This window comes from Vidua chalybeata, chromosome 1, assembly GCF_026979565.1.
Source record: "Vidua chalybeata isolate OUT-0048 chromosome 1, bVidCha1 merged haplotype, whole genome shotgun sequence".
NCBI classification, from domain to species: Eukaryota; Metazoa; Chordata; class Aves; order Passeriformes; family Viduidae; genus Vidua; species Vidua chalybeata.
In genome coordinates, this window is record NC_071530.1 from 116,290,738 (window position 1) to 116,313,063 (window position 22,326).

Here is a 22,326-nt window from a genome sequence, read left to right on the forward strand (position 1 = left end):
CCAGAGGTCTTTCCCAGCCTGATGGATTCCGGATTCCGGGACAGCAGCTCCACGAAGCCCCCGAGCCGGAGCCGCCGGCGCCGCCCTCAGTCCTGCGGGGGGCGGGGGGCGAGGCTCCGCCCAGCGCGCGGCGGGAGGCGGCCTCGCGCCTCAGCATTTCCGGGTCGGAGGCGGGGCGGCGTGAGGGGGCGGGCGCTGACGTCGCCGGAGGGTCCGGGGGCCGCTCGGCGCCTGTTTATTGTTCTCGCCGCCGTCGCCGCGTTCCGGCTTTCCCGGCGCCTGCGGGGACCGCGGCGGGACGGAGCGAGGGAGGGCGGACAGCAGGACCGAGCGAGCAGAGCCCCTCCGCCAGCGGCGGCGCGGGGGCGGAGGTAGGAGGGAGCGAGCGGGCGGAGGCGCCGCCCGGGGGCCGTTAACCCGTTTCCGCCTCTCCGCAGCGCGAGCCCGGGCGGCGAGCGCGCGCGTCACGCCGGAGCGAAAGCGGGACAGCCCGGGAGCGGCAGCCCGGGAGCGGCCATGGCCTACGCGTACCTCTTCAAGTACATCATCATCGGAGACACAGGTGGGTGAGCCCGGCCCGGGCAGGGCCGGAGCGGGGCGGGAGGCGGAGAGGAAGGCCGGGCTCCCCGCGCCCATTTCCGCAGTGTTGGCAGTGCCGCCGACGTGGTGGCTCCGCGCGAGGAAGAGGCGGTGTCTCCCCCCCGCCTCTGCGCCGGGCCCCGCCCGCGGCCTCGGCCTTGTCTCCCGATGGCCTTGGGCCGCTGGCAGCCGCCTCCGGGCCTGGCTGACGGACCGCGGGGCAGCTCGGGCTGTGTCACGGCCCTGGCTGCGGCAGCAGAGCAGGCCAGCGGAGAGGAAGAAGGCGCTGTCACGACGAAACTTAGAGCTGGGTAGTGCCCGTGGTTTGCAGCCTTGTGGTAGCGAGGCCACACTCCTCCCCCCAGTTTCGTGATGAGTTTCTGTCTCATTGCTGCGAGTTACCTTCAGCTCAGGCTGCAAGGATGCTCTTTCCAGTCTCGGCTGGAGCTCTGTAGCAAACTGTGTGAAGACACGCTGTCAAAGAAAAATTAAAAGCCCTGGCTCTTCCAGTCTAATTTAAAGGACCTCTTTTTTTATGTGTATGTATGTACACACACCACTGCTTTTCCAGATGCTTCTTGCTACTTTTTAGAAACATACTGAATCGTAGACTGTCAAGGGGTTAGACTAGGGCTTAAAGATGATCTAGTCACAACCCCCCCCTGCTATGGGCGGGGGTGCCTCCCATTAGACCACATTGGTTAAGGCACCATCCAACCTAGCCATGAAGATTTCTCAAAAAACTTACTCCATTCTATTTGTAACTGGCTGCTGCAGGAGAAGTAATGGTGCTTATAAATGCTGTTGGTCTAGCCATATGCTGGTAGGAGTTGCTGCTTGAAGCCCCTTTGTCAATACATTTTATGCTTCTTCGGCCTAGTATGGATGGGAGTAGCATACTTTGATCAAACTGTTGTCAGGACAAGGTAGCTGACTTAGTTAACCATTGTACCTGTGTATTGTGTGTTTTCCTTGCTGTTTTCCTCATACCTGTCTAAATGCCTTCTTTAATAAGTTTGATGACACACCTGTTTTTTTAGGTGCTATTCTGAGGGTGCCTTCATAGTTGTACTTCATACCTATGAACCAAATTATCTGTTGGTGGAGTATAATTATACATTGTAGTTGCATTACACATGAGGTTGTTAAATACACTGGGTGCAACTACTGTATGACTTTTATCTGCTTTTTAAATGTACATTTAAATTCTGAAAGCTTTTTTAGGCTTCTGCAGTAGCAGCTGTAGTACAAGTGAATAATTAGAAATATATCACAGCTGTAATGACCATGTTGGAAGCCTTAGGCTGTAGATGATAACTGAAATTTCTGATTTTTGTTGAGTGTTTACTTGGGTGGCAGTTCATCAAGCCAGGACAGAATATTACCTGTGCAAATTCGGGAGAAGTAAGAAGATGTTTGTCAGGCCAGTGTGATGCAAGATGGTAGTGCACAGTTCAGAATGATAGTGCGTCACAACAGGTGGCCAATTCTGGTGAATCTCTAAAAACTGTAGTCATTAAAGTGGTAGACAGAAGCTTACAGTTGCTTTGGTACATTGATTGTATACTGATTAAATTTTTACAAAGAAATATCCTCAGTGTAATAGTCTGTGCTGCACTCTTGAATTTGAGTTGCTTGAAATGTGAAATACAGAATGGATGTGTCATTTCTGAAGTTGTTGCAGCTGCTTAAGAGCCAAATATCAGAAGAGTAAGAGAAAGGAAACACAGAGAGGAAAACGGTTCACAGATTTGCTGTTGGCTTTTTGGTTAGTTGTTTTTTTTTTTTTTTTTAATTCTTATGTCTTGTATTCTTGAGTTGCTACAGGAAGCTAATTAAAACTACTGCAATGATTATTCTTGAAGTGAATTGAATATGTCAATAGTGGTAAGTTAGTTTTGCTTTTATTTAGGTCTCCTGTGAGCCTTTTAAGTGTTCTAATAGAGCTAGTACTGAAGAGCCAATTTGTGTTGTGCACAGTTGCCAAGATGATGGTGGTAGTCTAGATATTAATGCTCTTCCTCAGATGAAGGCAGTTGAACTCAAAGTCCTGACAATGGAAATTAAAAGTGGATCATGACTGTCCTCTTCGGTTCCCATCGTGGTTTCCACAGCGTTCTAGCCAGTGAAGATATGCCACTGGCCTTGCAGACCATGTAGATTTCATAGCAATCAAGAAATTTGTTTTTGGTATTTGATTTAGAGTCTTTGGAAATGCCTCAGCTGCCTGGTGACTCAGCAGTTAGTTGTAAACAAACTGTAGGAGAAAACTAAGAGACTCAGCTGAGGACTGATGTTAACATTTAGCTCCTCTTTCAGCACTAAAAAACAAAGTTGTGCGATCCATAAGCAAACCAATGAAACCCCCCTGGAGTTAAACAAGACACCTGTATGTGCCTTCTCTGAGTTGTGATTCCATATGCTTTCATCTGCTTAAACACAGGAATTCAGGATGATCTCAGTCTCTTAAAATTACAGCCACGGAGACTGACTGTGCAAGACTGCCTTGTGCTCAACAGTTCTTGTCCCTTTGTGTTCCCTGTTTCATTGGTCATTTGTATTAACTGACTCTTTTTTTTTTTTTCTGATACTTTAGGCATGGTAGCTTTATGAACATGGGATTGCTTCTAATCTGGTTATTAACTGTATTTTTTAATATATAAAAATGGTTTTCTGTATAATTGGAACTGGTTTAGGATCTTGTTAGTTTTCTTTTATGGGAGAGACCTGAAATGGCATGGCTGTATGCCAGGTACTAAAAAACATTGCCATAAATCTGTGTGGTTTTATGTTGTAGCAGTGGGACAGTAGCTATGGAATTTTAAGAGAAAAATACAAGTACAATGGAATAGTGGCTACTGTGAGAGTTTACAAGGAAAAATCCTTTGATCTGGCTATTTCCAAAGCATTATAGGAATTTGCAAATGAATTTAGAAGCATGTGTGGTGCATGCTGCATAGGACTGTACCTCTGAGACCTTTGCCTTTATGGTTAATGGTGTCTTTGATTTTGATTGCCAGTAGGAGTTGGTGTCTTCATCCACTCTTCCCTATACATCTGCCTTTGGCCACCAGTTGAAGTTGAAGATGGTCTTTGATCTGAACTAGGATAAATACTGTTGGCATATGAGAATTGTCTGTTTGTGCAGTTGGTGACTGAAAGTCTGTCATTTTTTTCTTTTAGATCTTTTTCTGTATGATGACAAAATCTTATCTTTTAGATATTTTTCTTTATGATGGTAAAATCTTCTTTACTGACATGTTTGTTATCAGCAATGTACCATGTGGGAATAAACTGGGAATGATAACAAGATTTCTTTGAAAGTGAGAGCTGGAATATTTTTTTTCAGAATAATACACATTAACCAGAATTTTCTTACATTGGAGTATGTTTGCTAGATTCCACCTCCTGAAACATTCCTCCAGCTCCTGAACTTTAGGATACCTCAAGTACCAGTTTTGCAATGGTCAGATTTCTTGCCATCAACATAACTTGTCATTTGTAGCCTATCTCAATGTCTTTTTAGGGTCAGTGTTGCTGCATTTTCCAGGAGCAGGTCCACCTGTTTTTCTTAAATGTGTTACTGCAGCAACTCTCTGAGCTTTTTGCATAATGGACTTTCACTTGCCTTTCAATTTCAGCAGACAGTTGCTGCTCCTAGACCAAGAGTGTCTCTACGTTATTCTTATTAGGAGGTGATGATGAAAGAAAATATAGTTGCTTGGTGGTCTAATTCTCACTCTCTAGAGTAAAGTAAGCGGTCTAGTCAACAATTTCTCTTGTCTAGGAGACTTCCAAATGTTGAAATTAAGCAATTGAATTTACTGTATTTTTCAATCCTCTTTGTGAAATATTTCTAGGGTCTTTGCATTTTTTTTTCTGGAACAGCAGCTATTATTAGCTAGTAATGTGTATGACTAGAGTCTTTTGCCCTTATTTTCTCCAAGTATGTAGTAGTACTTCTTGGCTAAACTGGTTTTCATCTCACCAGAGCTGGTGTTAATGCCCTGTGATATCTTGAGAACTTGTTTGTGCTGAAAACCAGAGTACTGGTCTGTACTACTTATATCTTGCTTTGAGACCCTTTCAATTATGCTTTAATCCCAAAAGAGCAGATATTAGGTGTTGTATAGGAACACCCTCTTAGCCTTTTAGAAGTTGTTAACTAGAATTAACAAACTATTGTCCATACAAATGGTTTCATGAGGCTGCTAGTGTGCACACTTGTACTGATTCTAACACTTTCTTTAAAAGAAACCCCAAACCACCTTGCCACTCAAAAAAATCTAACCCAACCCCACCTCCAATTTCATCTAAAACCATGTTATTATGAATGGCTGGCAGTTTCTAAGTTGGTTGTGACCATGCAGAACATTAAGAATTTTTTTTATAGACTCAAATGTAGCTTAATTTTATTTGGAAATAATTTTTGCTTACTTATAAAACTTACAGTTAGCAGTGGACCAGTGCCATACAAACTGAAATATGGTAAAGCTGAACAGCTCCTTTAACTTTGTAGGCTTGTGCTAATTGTTATGTAGAAAGGAAAAATTTACATCATTGGCTTCAAATATGCTGTTGAAAATGCTAAAGTGTTGAAGCTGAATCAACTTTAAAAGAGCCATTTTTATTACTTTTCCCAAAATTACATAGGCAGCATGAAGGATTTTGGAGGTTGTTTTTCTTCTGTTCTTGTCCATGCTTGCACTGGTATGTGAACTCCCTTTGTTCTGTACATGACAGTTTGGAATGTGTTAGTTTGTCCCTCCAAAAAAATAAAGCTTTCCCATTTGATGGTGGAGTTCTGACTAAGACATAACTGACTGAGAAGAGGTTAAGAAAAATCTTTGCTTTAGGTTCACGTCTTGTTATGCCTAGGCCCATGAAAAGGTAATACTGCACTTTCCAGAGATGCATAAAGCTGCTATGGTTAGAAAGGGAGGAGAGAGAATGAATTGCAGCCTGTGATAAGAAGAAGGCTTATGAAACATCTGGAAGCTCTGCAGACTCGTAAACCAGGTTAAAGGTATATATCTTGTGACATTTGTAATGTATAATTACCTGCTTAAAGTCGAAGTTAGTTTTAAAATCTGGGCTCTTATATGTATCATCTAGATAATAATCTAATTATATATATATATATATTATATATATAATAATTATATATATGATCTTGCCCATTATTTGAAACTGCATTACCCTATCTTTAAGATTTATTTTGTTTGTTTTTCTAAAGGAAGGTAAGAAAGTAGGAAGCTTGTTTCAGCTCAGGTGTTATTGTGTCACTGGTTTCATGGACCCAAGCTGACATAGTTGGTTATGTGTGAAAGGAGTTCTTGCTCCTCTTACCTTGTGGTGACTTTGATAGTCTGCCATGATCGGGTTCCATCCAGTAATGCAGTAGAAAACTACCTTTTTTTGGTTAGCTTTTTACTTAGTGGCTGAATCAGGCCTTGTGGCTGTGCTTTCCACAGTCTGGAGTACTTTCAAGGAAGGAAACTGGATCTAGGAAGATTAGTGAGAGCAAGATGCCAAAGGGAAGTAGGTCTTCATCTCTGTGTGTGGTGGACTGATTGATCACCATAAAGTACAAGGAAAACAGTTCTGTGAGACTGTTGAATTAATCCAGGGTTTATCTGCTGCCAAAATGAGTAGGCCTTGTTACCACTTCTTGTCTCAACTATGAGCTCTGCTGCTTCTTAGCTTTCAGCATCACTGCTTCTGTGATCCTTCAGAGAGCCAGCTCAGCTTACAAAGATGATTTGAAAAACAAAACTAAACAAATAGTAGGTATGCTTAAAAGAGTGCAAGCACCCTTCAGGCTAAGGAGGTGGAGCTGTGTGAGAAGGAGTGAGTCTACTCACCAGGGATAGCAGGCAGATTAACACAGGAGATTTTTCTTTAGCATTCAGTTTTTATTCCACAGTTGAGAGGACTACTACTGCAGTTCTTTTCCTCTGTCACCTTTCTTGGACTATACTGGTGCTTAAGTGAGTGAGTAAGGAAACTGTTATCGTCCCCTTACCCTCTTTTTTGACCCATTTTTAGTTTTGAACCAGGTCAGCTTTTCAAGGCAAACATCAGTGGAAGGAACCACTGATGAGTTTTGTCTAGAGGTAAGAAAAACCTGGGAGTTTTCCTCATATTCACCAGTACACACCTGATTTTGCAGCTAGTAACTGAGCTTTCTTTGCCCTATTCACAGGGAATCAGGAAAGGGAGAAAGAAGCAAGTCAGCTCTCTTAGCCAAAGTCTGGCTCAGCTGTATCATCACCTGTTCTTTTTTAAGTGCTACAAGTGCAGCCTATTAGTGAAAAGAATAACCATTCCCTTTGCTCTGTCTTCTGTAGCCCTAGTCTTATGCATGTACTGGTGTTTTGGATAAGTGTAGTACTGTGCTGGATCCATTTCTTGGTGTAGCTTGTTGTGTATGAGTGACAAGGGTAGTTTTACTGCTGAGCCCTGAAATAAACACAAGTATATAAGGAAAGGCTTCGTTGAAGCTGGGCCGAAGTGGACAACAGTAAAGTTCTGGCAATGCCTTGTCTAAGGAAACTGACTGCAGAGTAGCACCCAGATTAAGAGAAAGCTGTTAAGGGAGGTAGAGGAATTTAGAGAATCAACTCAAGTCTGCTGGTTCAGAATTTAGAGCTGGAGGATAAAATTACTGTAGCACAAGCTCTACTCCCATCATTGTTTGAGTGCTAAGAAGCAATGAAGGGATCCTAAAACAGGCACTTGCAAAGAAGCAAGCTACCTTCCCTCTGAGCATGTAACCCATTGTTTTCATTTGTTCCTAAGCAAGAGCTTTTGTTTACTCTGGTTGTTGAAGTGTATCCAAGCTCTCTCATATGAAAACACTAGATTTTTTTTTTCTGGGGTGGTTTATCTGAAGCTGTATTAAAATAATTGCGGCAGTAAAATGAAGAATGGGTTAATAAATAACTGAATCTATCCCTTTTGCATTCTGCAATTAACTGTCATCAAAATGCTCTCAGCTACTTCTCACAGTATCTGCCTCATTTCAGGTGTAAGATTTACAGTGCTAAGTGAACAAGATACCTGGTAAGCAGCCACTCTGTTCTTAGAGTTAACTGGTGTAGTTACTTTAAACCACCTGCATGCCATAGAATTAGCTGCCTGCAGCTGTTAACTGATCTTTGCAGCATCTGTTTATGTCACAAGGTGGTAAACTACTCAGGCATTCATATACAGCTCCTGTCTCTGATACATGTTTCTGTCTATGATAGGGGAGTCAGCTGAAGCCCTGGAAGTGTTTGGGCTACAAACTATTTTCATAAGAACTTTTGTGATACAAATGTGCAATATCTTAAAACCATAAAATTAAAATTAAACCTCTATTTCAGTCAACAGCAGTACAAAACTTAGGGACTTTCAGATGGGGTTTTTTGTTAGAAGGTTCTGAACTAGCAGGAATGGCATTAAAGAGAAGCTAGTTATTTATTCTGTTTCTCTGTGTGAGCCCATCAGTCTGCTCCTAAAAGGACTGCTATGGTGGAGTGACTAGAGGTGCCGTCATCTTGTGCCAGTCTGAGACAGGGCCTGCATCAAAGGGGCTGTGCTTGTCTGTCATCTTTGCTCTGTTGAGGCTGGTGTTTGCTCAATTCAACTGACTTGGTCACCAGCCTTAGAAGGAGAAGAAATATCAGATTGCCACTTGAGAGCTAGTGCTGGAATACCTAATAAAATGTCATTTTGTTAATTGGATTTTGAAATACTATTCCAACATTTGTAAGATTGGTGCAGGAATATTGGATTGGTTTTGGTCTATCCATTGAAACTGAAATCACTTTGCAAGGTTAATGGCAAAAGCTATTTCTGATGTGACTTACAGGTTTTTTGTAAGTGAGGTGGTGATTATGTTCTTCAATGGGGCAGTTTTATTTCATTGGTGATATAAAAGTTATCCGTGTATATAAGTATTCACAGAATCACCTAGGTTGGAAAAGACCTTTGAGATCATCAAGACCAGTCAATGACCTAACCAAACACCTTCTCATCAACTAAACCATGGCACTGAGTGCTATGTCCAGTCTTTTTTTCAGCACATCCAGGGATAGTGACTCCACCACTTCCCTGGACAGACAATTCCGTTGCCCAATCACTCAGTGAAGAATTTTTTTCAGATGTCTAACCTAAACTTCCCCTAATGCAGCTTAAGAAAGTGTCCTCTCATTCTGTCAGTGGTTGCCTGGAGAAAGAGACCCCCATCTGACTACAACCACCTTTCAGAGAGTTGTAGAGAGTGATAAGGTCATTCCTGAGCCTCCTATTTCCAGGCTAAACAACCCCAGCTCCCTCAGTGGTTCCTCATAGAGCTTGTGTTCCAAGCCCCTCACCAGCCTCGTTGCCCTCCTCTGGATGTGCTCAAGCATCTCAATGTCCTTCCTAAACTGAGGGGCCCAGAACTGGACACAGCACTCAAGGTGTGGCCTCACCAGTGCCGGGTACAGGGGAAGAGTGACCTCCCTGCTTCTGCTGGCCACACTATTCCTGATGCAGGCCAGAATGCTGTTGGCTTTCTTGGCCACCAGCTGGCTCATGTTCAGCCGGCTGTCAACCAGTACCCCCAGGTCCTTTTCCACCTGGGCACTGTCCAGCCACCTCATCCCCAGGCTATAACGCTGCAGGGAGTTTTGTGGCCAAAATGCGGGGCTTGGCAGTTGGACTCGTTAAACTTCATCTTACTGGACTCTGCCCATCTATCCAACTGTTCTCGGTCCCTTTGCAGAGCCCTCCTGCCCTCCAGCAAATTGGCACATGCTCCCAGCTTAGTGTCATCTGCAGATTTGCTGATAGTGGACTCATCCCCTCATCCAGATCATCAATGAAAATATTAAACAGGACTGGCTCCAGCACTGATCTCTGGGGGACACCACTGGTGACTGGATGCAGCACTGTTCACCACCACTCTCTGGGCCCAGCCATCCAGCCAGTGGTTAACCCAGTGAAGAGAGCATCTGTCAAAGCTGTAGGCTACCAGATTTTCCAGGAGCATGCTGTGGGAGACAGTGTCAAAGGCCTTGCTGAAGTCTAGGTAGACAACATCCACAGCCTTTCCCACATCCACCAGGTGGGTCATCTGGTCATAGAAGGAGATCAAGTTGGTCAAGCACAACCTACCTCTCCTAAATCCATGCTGGCTGGGTCTGATGCCCCAGCCATCCTGTAGGGGTGCTATGTGGCACTCAGGATGATCTGTTCCATAATCTTGCTGGGCACCAAGGTCAGGCTGACTGGCCTGTAGTTTCCTAGATCTTCCTTTCCAGCCCTTCCTGTGGATGGGTGTCATGCTGGCCAGCTTTCAGTCATCTGGGACCTCCCAGCTGAGCTAGGACTGATGGTAAATGATGGAGAGATCCATCACCCTGAGATGGATCCCATCTGGTCCTATAGATTTGTGAACATTTTAGTGTCTCAGCAGGTCTTTGACTGCTTTGTCCTGGTTAGTAGGGGGGCTACTCTGCTCCCTGACACCATCTACCAGCCCAGGAGGACAGTTGTCCTGAGGACAACCTATCTTTCTGTTGAAAATTGAGGCAAAGAAGGTGTTAAGTACCTCTGCCTTTTCCTCTTCTTCAGTTACGAAATTCCCTCTTGCATTTAATAGAGAATGGAGGTTGTCCTTGCCCTTCCTTTTGCCATTAATGTATTTTTAAAAATATTTTTTATTGTCCTTTAGAGAAGAGCCCAGATTGAGTTCTATCTGGACTTTTGCCTCTCTAATTTTTTTCCTACATGACCTAGCAATTCCCTTAAGTATTTCCAGAGATACCTGACCCCCCTTCCAAAAGTGATACATCTTCTTTTTTTTTCCTTAGTTCCTTCAAGAGCTCCTTACTCATCCAGGCTGGTCATTTTCCTTGTTGGCTCATCTTCCAGCACATTAAGGACAGTCTGTTCCTGTGCCTTCAAGATTTCTGTTTTGAAGCATGCCTGTCCTTCCTGGACTCCTTTCTTTTTAAGAGCTGCTTCCCAAGGAACTCTCTGAAAAAGTATCTTGAATAGGCCAAAAATCTGCCCTTGGGAAGTCCAGTGTGAAAGTTTTATTTATGCCCCTTCTTGTTTCATGAAATACTGAAAATTGTCTAATTTCACGATCACCATACCCCAGATGGCCTCCAGCCACATCTCTCACCAGCCCATCTCTGTTTGCAAACAGCAGATCTAGTGTAGTCCCTCCCCGGTAGGGTCGCTCACCAGCTGTGACAAGAGCTGTTCTCTGAGTAGAATTATTAATATTTTAAAGTTTTGTACAGTTTTATGTTCTGTCCCTACAGCTCCCATACTCTGCCTTTCTCTGTTTCCTTCTTTTTTACCTGCAGTGCTTTCCCTCACTCCTCCTCCACTTCTCTTAGGTTAACTAATTTTTTAGGAACAGAATCTATACCTGCTTCAAAGCTGCTTGTGTTCTGACAGCTTGCCATCATAAGCCAGAAAGCTAAAGAAAAGAAATCTAGTAAGGCAGATGCTGCAAATTTTGCCTTGGATTACAGTTCCATGCAACTCTGTTATTGATCTGCTGGCTGCTGCATTTTTTTTCCCTCATTTGAACTAACTATTATGCTTGCCTGACCCTGCATTAAGCCATTTCTGTTTACTTTGTCACTCCCCTTGTCAGATTAGCATGCTAACCCAGCAGATGACTGAAATTGCTTCAGAACTCATCTGAGCTGTGTGGAGAAATGGACAGGAGCATACTGTAGGATCAGTAGAGACAGCAGCACTAGCAAATGGCTTAGACTGTTGGAATTGCTGCCTTGTTTGGGATATTAATCTGAGTGCCATCAGTTGGCCACCACTCATTTTGTGACAAAACTAAATGCAAAACTAAATTCTGTTAGATTTGGTTGAAACTGGCTACTGGTCTTAGAATTAAAGTCCAAAATAAGATAGGTGGTGATTATATTTCTGCAGGCTTTGTTTCCTCTTTAAACCATACTAAACATAGTTTTCCATGCTAAAAAAACTGTGCTGAATTTGGTACTAGTAAGACCAGTGTCACTATATGCAAACCTCTGGTATGTGTATCTTTCGTCAGTAGCGTGGCTCTTTTCCTATCTCTTTGTTTGCTATCTTTTATTGCTAGATATGTATTTTATGATGAGTTGTTGCTGATCTCTAGTACATGGCTAGAATAGCTTTATCTGGCTGGACAGATAAAACAAAGTACAGCAGAAACTTGGATGCTACACTATAGTATGTTATGTGATAATAGCTCAGAGTTTAAACCAAATATATTGCTGTCAAATTTTAAAGGCTGAAAAGGAAGTTTGACTGTGCAGAACAGGAAGAATAACCCCTCCAAGTAAAACAAGGAAAAATTAACTGTAAAAAGTAGTATATTTACAAACCTAGGTAGTTTGAGTACTCCTGCTGACTGCATTAACTTCTACTTTTCTGTGCTTTCACATAGAGAAGAAATTGCCCATTTACTGACCAGTGTCCATATAATGGGAAGTAGTTACGCTGATTTCTGACCCAAGTTGGTTATCTGAGGGGGACAATGTTTGTTATCTGTCTGACTGTAATGTAAACTCAGCTGCTGCCAGTTCTTCTTGGACTGCTTTTTGGCCTGTGGGGGACCAGTGGGCAGCAGCATATAATTGTTATAAGGAGCCACAGACCTGCTGTGGTTACCTCAGTGGATAAATAAGGAGATAGATGGGAGACTGATGCTATTGAGGAAATAGTTAGCTTGGAAGAAAGCTGAAAGTACTGAAGGAGAAGCAGATAAAGGGTTGTGAGGAGTAGCAAGCCTTGTAATTATTGTGGAAAGAGATTGTAAAATGGTACTTTGAAGGTCTGTTAGAAAACTTGTTTTCTCTTAATTTTAAAGAAAAACTACTTTTTCAAAAGAATGATTAATTTTTGTTCAATTTTTGAAAATAGCTGCTTTGACTATAGTGTTTCTAGAACTTTAAAAGCTACAATTAAAAAGTTTCATACACTTCAAAATATGTGAAATCTAATACCTTCAGTTCTAGTAATTACATTTAAGCAAAATGTAATATTTCTTTAAATTAATTTCTATTAGTCCTTTACAGACTTCTTTAAAAATTTATTTAACACTTTTTTCTTTTCTTTCTTTTAGGTGTTGGGAAATCATGTTTATTGTTACAGTTCACAGACAAGCGGTTTCAACCAGTCCACGATCTCACTATTGGTAGGTCTTTTTTGTGCTGCCCACTATTAGTAGTTAAGTGGTTGGGGTATCTTAGCATGCATTTATCAGTTTGTTGTGCTGCAGAAGTGCAGGATTTGTGCTGTATTAAGGTGGCAGTGAATCTCTAGCTAATGAGTATTTTTTAGCTTGTAAAGTCACTTTGGAGGTTTTTTACTGGGAGGGTACAATCTGAAGCAATTAAAAGAGTTCATAGCTGCAGTATCTAAACTGTTTCTTCAGAAAAGCGGGCACAGAAGAATTCTACAAGCTCGAAGTTCACTGATGGTGATGGAAGTGGCATTTTTTCACTAGGGAATGTAATACTCCCCTAGCCACAAAACCTTGAAGACAAGTTACAGATAAACTGTAGCAAAGTTACCCTTAAAGATGAATAAAAAAAATTATTTGGGAAGACTAACTTTTGAATAGAGGACTGAAGTGTGAATCTATTTGCTTTTGGAAAGGATAGGGATTTTCTTTCCCAACTCTTCAAATGGATGTGGACCAGTTTGTGTTAGGTATGATTTGATACTGGGGGAACGAATACATGTTGACGCATTGCCTCTGATCTAACTACATTAAATAATACAAACTTTTATTTATCTTTCCACACAAAATAAGAGGAATTGTGTGGTACTAATTTTTTTTCTGAGGGCAGGTTTAGTCTGCAGATGAGTTTTGCTGTTAAGCATAACAGATGCTAGTCTCAGAGGAGGTTGCAGAACCTTTCAACTTGTTCATGTTCTTTCAAGGAACCTATCAGCTTTAATCATGAGCCTTGCACAAAATGTATCCTAGTCTCTATTTTTAGTTTGTGCCCTGGAGTAGGTAGGCTTCCTATGTTTGGGAGTACTGAAATAGCTGCTTGAAATATAAACATATTTTCTTCATGTAACAGAATGTATCAGGTGGTTTGATTATGAATTCTCTTTCTCTTGACAGTCCTTCCACACCTTGTGTGTGCCTGTTGTATAGTTCAAATTCTTTGACTAACACGAGTTTACAGATATTTGTGAGGTCTTGGCAGCAGTTAGGCTGGCTGAATAAAGAGCCTGAGTACTTTAGGGAAGCATGACTTATTATCGTCTTTTCTTCTTTAGGCCTGCCAAATATATGACACCTTATATATCACTCATGCATTTGGCAGCCCTGTCACCTCAGACTGATAGGCACTGGGAAACAGCTTCACCTCAGCAGGGTGGTTGTAGTGCCAGTTCTTCGCTTGGCATACAGCTAGCTGAAATCTGGGAGCAGGGCAGAAATTGAAGCTAGTAAGATGGGGTGAACCTAGAAGCAATATAATGAGGGATGTAGTAATAGAGCCTGGGAAGCTTGAAAAGGAAGGAAGAAGGATTTTGGCTTTTGTATTTTCATGTATTTGTAATCCTGCAATTCTTTAGTGTATAACTCTAAACTCCATATGGAGTGTTAGCTACTGTTTTCAAATTTTGGTCAGACAAAACAATTTCTCTCTAGGTCTGGATATCAAAGGATATCTCTCAGGCCCTGAAAATATAAACAGAAGTGATTTGGGGAGGGGAGCAAACTTGGGGTAAATGAGTTCATTACCTGAAGCTGTAATTGGAAGATTAACCCCCAATATCCAAATGGACCAAGCTTACAAAAGTATGAAAACCTGTGACTGGTCATCCATTTTTGGGTATAACTCCTGAGGGGTGGGGGTTTACTCTGCCTGAAATGTACCTGAAGGCTCTTCAATAAATATAACTGCTTTTTATTCCCCTTGATTTTTGTCTGGCCTCTGTTTTTAGGTATCAGAAGAGGCTGGAAATGCCTCCTTAAAAGTGTGGGCATGTGTGTATTTTGGCCAGGTTCTCCCAGTTACCCAAACAGATTTGGAAATACAGATAAATAAAGAACATGGATTCAAAGTCATATGAATGCCCCTGTGCGGGAGATGGGGTGGGTTGAATTTAGCTAATAAATGCCCTAATGGTTGTATTAAAAGTCCTGAAAATGTGTTGATTAAATAGACCATTGTAAACATTCTAGCTGTTTTGCCTACTGCCTGTAGGACATGCCCTTATTGTAAACCTGATCAGCTTCTATTCCTTCTTTGAGAACAAACTTGATGTCAAACTGTGTGTGTTTTTTCAAATTCAGTATTTCTTCCTGGCATGTATTTTGATGGAATAGGATAATTTTTTTTTTTTTTTTTTTACGGGGTTGTGTGCAGAAACATTTAAGATGATTGTTGAATTTAAATCAGCAGCTCTATAGTGACATTTCGAGATCAGGTAAAACCTTCAGTGTTTACATGTGTAGTAGTCCAAGGATCTTCCCCTGGCTTTGCAGTCAACTTCAGGAAGAGCAGTGTCATTCACCTACTTCCTCCTTGCTGCCTCTCCACTTCCATTCTTTCAATTTCTTTGCATACAGTTGCTGCAAATTATCTGGTTGCTATAATGTACAGGGGTCTTTGGCCAATGGCTTTTATTTGACTCCAATATCATGTTGGGGAACTCTGCCCTTTTCCCTGAAAGTCATTCTGCAAGAAGCAACATCACACCCTCAAATATTCTAAGCAAGCTCTTGAAGAGACAATTGGAATATTTCAACTTAGGGCTGCATAATAAAGTCTTGGGTCCATGTCTAGATAATGACCAATTTCAGCAAAATGTCAGCTAGCAGATCAGTATTTTTTTTTTAATAATAGTTATAGATTTATGGAAACTTGATAGTCTTTAAATATGTCCACTATCTCTAGCCTTGTGTTAGATTTTAACTGCTGCATTAATAGCCTCAATTTATACTTGATTTTGTTAATGATCTCAAAAGTGCTTTAGTAATGGTATAGAAGGCTGCATTTTTCACTAAATAAGTCACTTTTATTTATTTGGAACATACTTTTTTTCCCCCTCAGTTATAAAACTTGTTCTTTAACTAGCTAGAATTTTGGAAGTAGTTTTTTTTTTCATAAAGACAGGTGGATTTCAATTAATACAGTAATAAAATTTCTCTTTTTGTAGGTGACTTTGTATGCTCCCTTAATAGATTCTTTTATTGATAAGGAATTGTAGGTTTCATTTCTTCTAAACTGGCCCCAGCAATTTATCATTGATAGAGTGTTAAAATAACTGTGACTCTTCAATTTCCTGTTTACATTCAAAGGGGTGTGTTTCTCCCTTTAATCTAGAGCTAATAAGTGGTTTGGAAAACTTTGTTGGAAATACATCCCAGACACTTGGACAGTAACAGTTACCTTTCTTCTAGAAAGCTCTTTCAAGCTGCTTAAAAATTGGCTAAAAGCAGGTTGTGAAAGAGATTATTTTCCTACGACATTGTCTGAACTTAAACTTTTGTTCTTGCTTTCATAGTACTTGACATTCTTCTTTCTGATATGTGCTAATAATGTAATCTTTTGTAAAATCTGTTCAGGTGTAGAATTTGGGGCTCGAATGATAACTATTGATGGAAAACAGATAAAGCTTCAGATATGGGATACGGTAAGTAATAAATCATTAAAATTGTTTAAACATATTGTTCCACTAGCTTTTCCTCTATTCTGGATAAGCTCTCTATCATCAGCATTCATAGACTGTGTACTTTGTCTTCCAGCTTTCTTTAGTTTCTGTGAAGTTAAATATTTGCTAATATGTCCTTTTTTTTGTTGTGATATATTGTTTGGCATTTGCACTGTAACTTTCCCAGCTTTGTCAGATTTATAAGACTGGAATACTGCCTCACTATTTGGTGAAAGTCTTCTGTATTACCAAGAACTTCAATTTCTTTAAACAATCTTTCTTTGTGCATTCATGCAAGATTTGGTAAAGACAAAATCCTATTTTGAATCCTGTTGTGATGTGTCTGGTATCATTAATCAAGAGTTCTCTAGAGGAAATGTTTGCATTTCCAAGGTAGAAGAAAACACATGGCTCACTTTTCATAGAAGACTTAAAAACGCAAGTTCAAAACACTAAATATTTCAGTCAAGAAAGGACTGGTAAATGCTTTAAGTTTCAAAACACCTTCCAAAATTCAGACTTTGACATTTGAGGGGGTTCAGGTTAAGAACATATATTGGCTATTCTTGTGTTGTCAGTCACTTTACTATAAAGCAGTCAGCATCACTGTCTGCACTTGTGATGAAGTAGGTTTAAGATGTTCATACTCGTAGCTATATCTTTTAAATGTATTTGAGTGTTCCCTAAGACTGAGTTGCCTGTTTCCTTTTCTAAAAGCATTGTAGGATACCTTTAGAAACTGACAGGTATGCCATCCCTAGCCTCATGTGTGTGTTTGGCACAGCAAATCAGTGGAGGGACATACATTTATATATGCATGTCTACATATGTGCATGTGTGTATAAAAATGTAAATAAATGTAATATTTCAGTGAACTTCATAGGTAAGATCTTACCTATTTTACAGGTTCTTTACTTGAAATGGCACCTAACACCTGTGCCTCATTTGAAGGTCTAAGAAAAAGGCATAGAAAGATATGGCCAGCTTACTTTAGGCTTTTTCTGCTCTGGGCATTTTTGCTATTATAGTCATGGATTGCAGACTACCAAGGTGGCTGAGTACTTCTAAGTTCAATAAAGAAGCAAATCTCTGCATAAAAAGTAGCTTTATAATCAAACCCTTAGTATATAGTGTGACCATGTGACTACATATCTATATTGGTCCTTGTTTTCTAAAATTGGGGCAGATTGTCTGTAGGCAGAAGTACTAATTTTACTACTGTCTTTCACTGGCTTTGGAACTGATTCTGTTAATCTCCTTAGATAACACATGAACTTCAGCTGTGTTTCAGTAGATCATGCTTTTCCTGGTGCCTCTGACTCAGTGGCTCTTTGCAGTCTGGTTGTTGTCTTGAATGCATGCAAATTGTCCAGCCAAAATGGCAACCCAAGTGCTTTTGACAATAATTTATAAACTTTATTTGAGCAGGGAGTTTTTTCTAGCTAGCTTCTTAAGTATATCATACATAAATTAAAAATAATAATTGAAAGCTTTACACTGAGTAGGCTGTATGCAATGTACTTAATAATTTGTAAGTTGTATGTAGTGAATGACAGTATACTGGCCTTAGTTAAAAGTTTAACTGTATGCAATGTGATTTTTAAAACACAGGATATTGCTGTTCTAATCCAGTCTTGGTTTGTCAGCATGGAATCTGAATTCCACTGTATCATTTCTGATCTTGGGTACAAAGATGTTGAAGGAATAACAAAAATAAGAAACATGATGAGGTAATTCTCAAGAGATATTTTACTTATGAGTGTTAAGGTACACAAATGTCCATAATTATTATGGTTACTGTGTTCTATCTGCAGTATTTTTTTTGTTTTCTGTTAGCCAAAACTGGTAGCTGTTACTCATGCTGTCTCTATATTTATTAAGCTGTAACAACTTCTGTTTGATGAGGGGGGGTTCATTTTACACCTGTTGCTAAGGAAACACATGAACTATTTATGGTTTTGGTTGGTGCTTACTGAGTCACGGCACTAGCCCTACTCTTATTTGGTGCTAGCCTTATACATCTGCTTTTAATCCATCACTGAACAGGATGCATCCTGAGCAGAGGCATAAGAAGTAGAGAACTCGATAAAATTTGTTTGGATTGCTTAACAATGAACTTGCTTGCTTAAGAGAAACAAACTCTAAAATTCGGGTTTTTCTGGCCAGATATTTCTGTGCAACAGTGCTCATTTTGTGTTGTCTTCAGCAGATCACTGCAGCCTCAAGGAAAGCCCTGTTGTAGTAGTGGGAACACCTGGAAGCTGCAGCATATCTTGCTGCAGGAGTGTGTTGCACCTTACAGGGACAGCTGAAGCTTACACTGTTGCATGTCTGTGAGATCGGTTTGTGTGTCCTTCTTGTGTGATAACTCAAGAATATTTTACTTTTTCATTATCATCTTAGTTTGGTTTAGGAGCATGTTACAGAAGTTAATTCTGTTAACTGCAGTCAGTTTTCCATGTGACAGTACACAAACTGAATTCCTTTTGAATGAGGCCAGACTGGAAGATATGCTTAAGGAATGCATGTATGCCTGTTAGAAATTGTAGTCCAGTATTTGGTCCTGTGAGGTGGTAGTCTAGTAAAACTAGTCTGATGCTAAAACGCACCTAGGCCCAGCCCCCTCCTCCCCCAAAATCCCCACAAACAAAAATATACGTTCTGTGAAAGATACTCAGTGTGGCCTTTGCATTCTTAATGTGATGTGTAGCAGTCTCAGCTCTACTGCTGTCTGCACAAGCAAATAGTGTCCTGTTGTTCGTTGTTCTCTCCCAGCTGCAGGCTGTTCTGGATCTCCCCAGTGCTGGGCTCTACAAGCTTGCTGCTGTGAGTGCTGTGGCATGCCCAGGTGTTTAGCTCTGAGTCCTTGGGTTTCACTATTCCTTTTCAGTGTTTCTAGGTCTGTAAGGATGAGGTGTTGGACCAAATTGTTTGTTTGTGTGTCTTTAGTATCTAGATTATTTCTTCTCTTGCATCTTTAGTGTTAGTAATGGCTTCCAGTAGTTGGATGGACTGAGAAATACTTATGTTCAAACTGTTTAGTTGGTAATTGCCATTTATCATACCATTATCATATTATGATAAATTCAGCAAGTCTTTTTTGAAAGTGTGGTATTTGAGCTAGTGTCAGCTGCACACGTAACTTTTAGAGAACTAGAAGTGATTTTACAGCAGCTAGTAAGGATTAAAATGACTGTCCTGGAAGCTGTTGAGCTGTGTAGATAAGGTTGGTTGTCTTGAGGCAGCAGCATAACACTAAGAAATATTAAAATTGCTTCTCTTCAGAAAAAGTTCATTGTTGTAGAGAGAAAACTGGGCTTGTTACCAGGCTGAGTCAGTGGCCTTGGTTTTGTCTTTGAGGGGGATGTTCTGTATTGCATTGACTGTTACTAACAAGTCATTGTTGATGAGGAAAAATAAGCAGTAATTGAAAGAGGATATTTGTCAGACACTGCAGTAGGAGAGATCTGTGGTGACACTAAGAAAGGCTGATGTTCTCTAAATTAATATGACTATGAACTTTTCCTGTGTACATGAATACTATATTTTTAGTATCTATTTCAGCTTTATTTCATAGAAATTAATGATTTAAAAATGTTAATTCATACAGCACCTTAGTCCTGCTTAAACAGACTAAATATCTGAAATAATTGGTTTTTATAAACTAATTTCAAATAATTTCTTGATTTCCATACAAATGTACTTTTTAATTGAATTTACAGTGTTTTCTAGTAGTTGAGAGCTTTTATAAAGAAGCATGTTTGTGGAAGACTGGAGGCATAATTGTTAAAGGCGTATTTCCCTTTAAATTTTCTGAATATATTAATTCTTCTTGAAAATTAAGATATTTTTCTTGTGTTTGCAATTGGTTTGGATCTATTAGAACCAAATAAATTTCTCTTCATTCATTAAATGAATATTCATCCTAGTGTCTGACAATTACTAGGATGTAGGATTCAGCCCCAAGAGCTCTTTACTAACTGTTTACTTTATGATGTTTTCTACTTGCTTTAGTAGTCAGAGCATACTCATATGTTTATGGACAGTTGGTGTATTCTTTTACTGCATTTTTACTAATTTCACTCTTTAACCATGGTACCTGCATGCATATTGCTGAATCTCCTGGCCCTCTGTTACACTGCTGCTGTGAAGTTACAGGAAGAACTTAGAGAGAATCTACTTTAGTTTCTGAAACTAGTCTGATCATCAGTCACAGACTGTGTTTGCTGCCACGTGGGAGGATTAACTTATTTCTGGATCCATGGATTGAAGGGTGAGGCAGGGAGATCTGTCTGTTTAATAGTTATTCCTGTTGCTGTTTGTTTAATACGACCATCATCTGAACTTCAGTGCCAGTAGTTTAAGTTACTGTTCACACCCATGATGTCACTTTAGGAAGCTGAGGCAACTTGATATTCTTTCTAGCTTAGTGTTCATGAACCTTTGTCGTGCTTAAATGTATTTGGTTATTGAAATACTATAGTATTGGCATGTTATTTTCCAAGTTGTTTTTTGATTTCTTGGCAGTTTATCCATGCTTTCTACAATAATCACAAGATTTCTACAAGAGCAAGCTCTTGCTTAAGATAAGGCCTTAAATGGGAAGAGTGTGAATCACTTTTTTGCACAGTAGAACTCCTATTTTAGTGAGGGTTGCTACTTAGAACCTAAAGTTTCAAACACAGTTTCTTTCAAGTTTTAAGTGTATTTCTGATAATAGAAGGCTAAAGCTTTGTTTCTGTGATGTGTTGGGAATTGCTTTGGCTATCTAAGTAGCATTTATTCAACACCAGCAGAAGAAAAAGCAGATGTACAAATTACCTGTATTTAGACATATTGGAGATCTTTAGTCCTCTTGAAATTTCAGTTCTTACTGCATGCTGACAGAGTTATTCTCAAGCAACCTGTAACTTGGCTAAATCCATCACATAAATTCTGAGACTTTTATATATTATGATAGATTCTTCTTCATAAGCATTTTTAGTTCTGTTTTTGTTTGGGAATGTCTTTGCTGGAAACAGCAGGGGTTAATTTTTATTTTTACACTGCTTCTGTGTCTATTTGTCCTACATGCTAGTAAATCACCTTAAAATTCTTTTTTTTTTTTTCTGGATTGGAGACATGATTGCAAGAAAGATTAATGCATTTGTATAAACAAGTTGACATGTGACTAAGAGGCTGTTAATGTATTTATAACTTCCAAAACTATATTTAAAGGTATGTATTGCTCCTCTTTCTTTCTGGAACATTTTATTCCAGGGATCAACTTCGTGGAGTAGTTCCCAGCTGGCAGCTGGCACACGTGGTGTGACACTTGCAAATTGGTTATTTCTTAGATGTCTTTTTAGTCTTCTTTGTAATGTAGGAAAGTGTAAACATGTAAATAATAATTCCCAGTGTGAATGAAATGTTCTGTCACCAGTTTTGAACATACCACATACGTATCTGTTTTCAGAGTGAGGGAATCTAGAGCCACTAGCTAGGTGTGTTGTAGTTCTCATATTGCATGTGAATGTGTACTATAACATTCCCTCCTGATAAAAAAACTATTGGTCAGCTAGGATGCTGAAGACCTGCTGGGACATTCTCAGATAACTTGGTTCTTGAAGAAACTTTACAAATTCTTCAGCATAGAGAATAGAGAATTCAGCAAAATTAATGAATTGTTTTCTAGGGAGATACTCTGTTAGAGTATAGCATCTGTGGATGCTAGCATCTGTGGATGCTATCTGGGAGATAGCATCTGTGGATGCTAGTTTTTTAACTACTTTCTTGTCCTGCATTATGGCTCTTTTCATTTTCCCCCTTAGTTTATAGATTCAAAGTATGCAGTTAAGGGACTTGCAAGTAGCTCTTTTTGAAAACAAAGGCTTGCCTGAGTATTTTGCAACTGATGCAACTACACTGAATACTTGGAAATGACACCAAGATTTTCTGTGGGAATAGTAACATTTGGAGTATTTTTAAAAATATGCCAGAGATACTGTGTCCATGATAGCAGTTGCATAGCTTAAATGTTCCTGAAAACTGTAGTACAGCTCCTAAATCTCCATGTATCTTAGTGACCTGAGGTGA

At 40.1% G+C, this 22,326-nt stretch overlaps 1 protein-coding gene across 1 annotated transcript in view; it reads left to right on the plus strand.

Annotated features, from left to right (window-relative positions):
* Positions 1–233: 233 nt before the first annotated feature.
* Positions 234–22,326, plus strand: part of RAB2A (RAB2A, member RAS oncogene family) — a 42,899-nt gene continuing 20,806 nt past the window's right edge. The window contains exons 1-3 of the mRNA XM_053942630.1: positions 234–562; positions 12,695–12,766; positions 16,166–16,233. Of these exons, the coding sequence (XP_053798605.1) occupies positions 517–562; positions 12,695–12,766; positions 16,166–16,233 (186 nt within the window). The 5' untranslated portion in view covers positions 234–516. The remainder of the gene's footprint in view (positions 563–12,694; positions 12,767–16,165; positions 16,234–22,326) is intronic.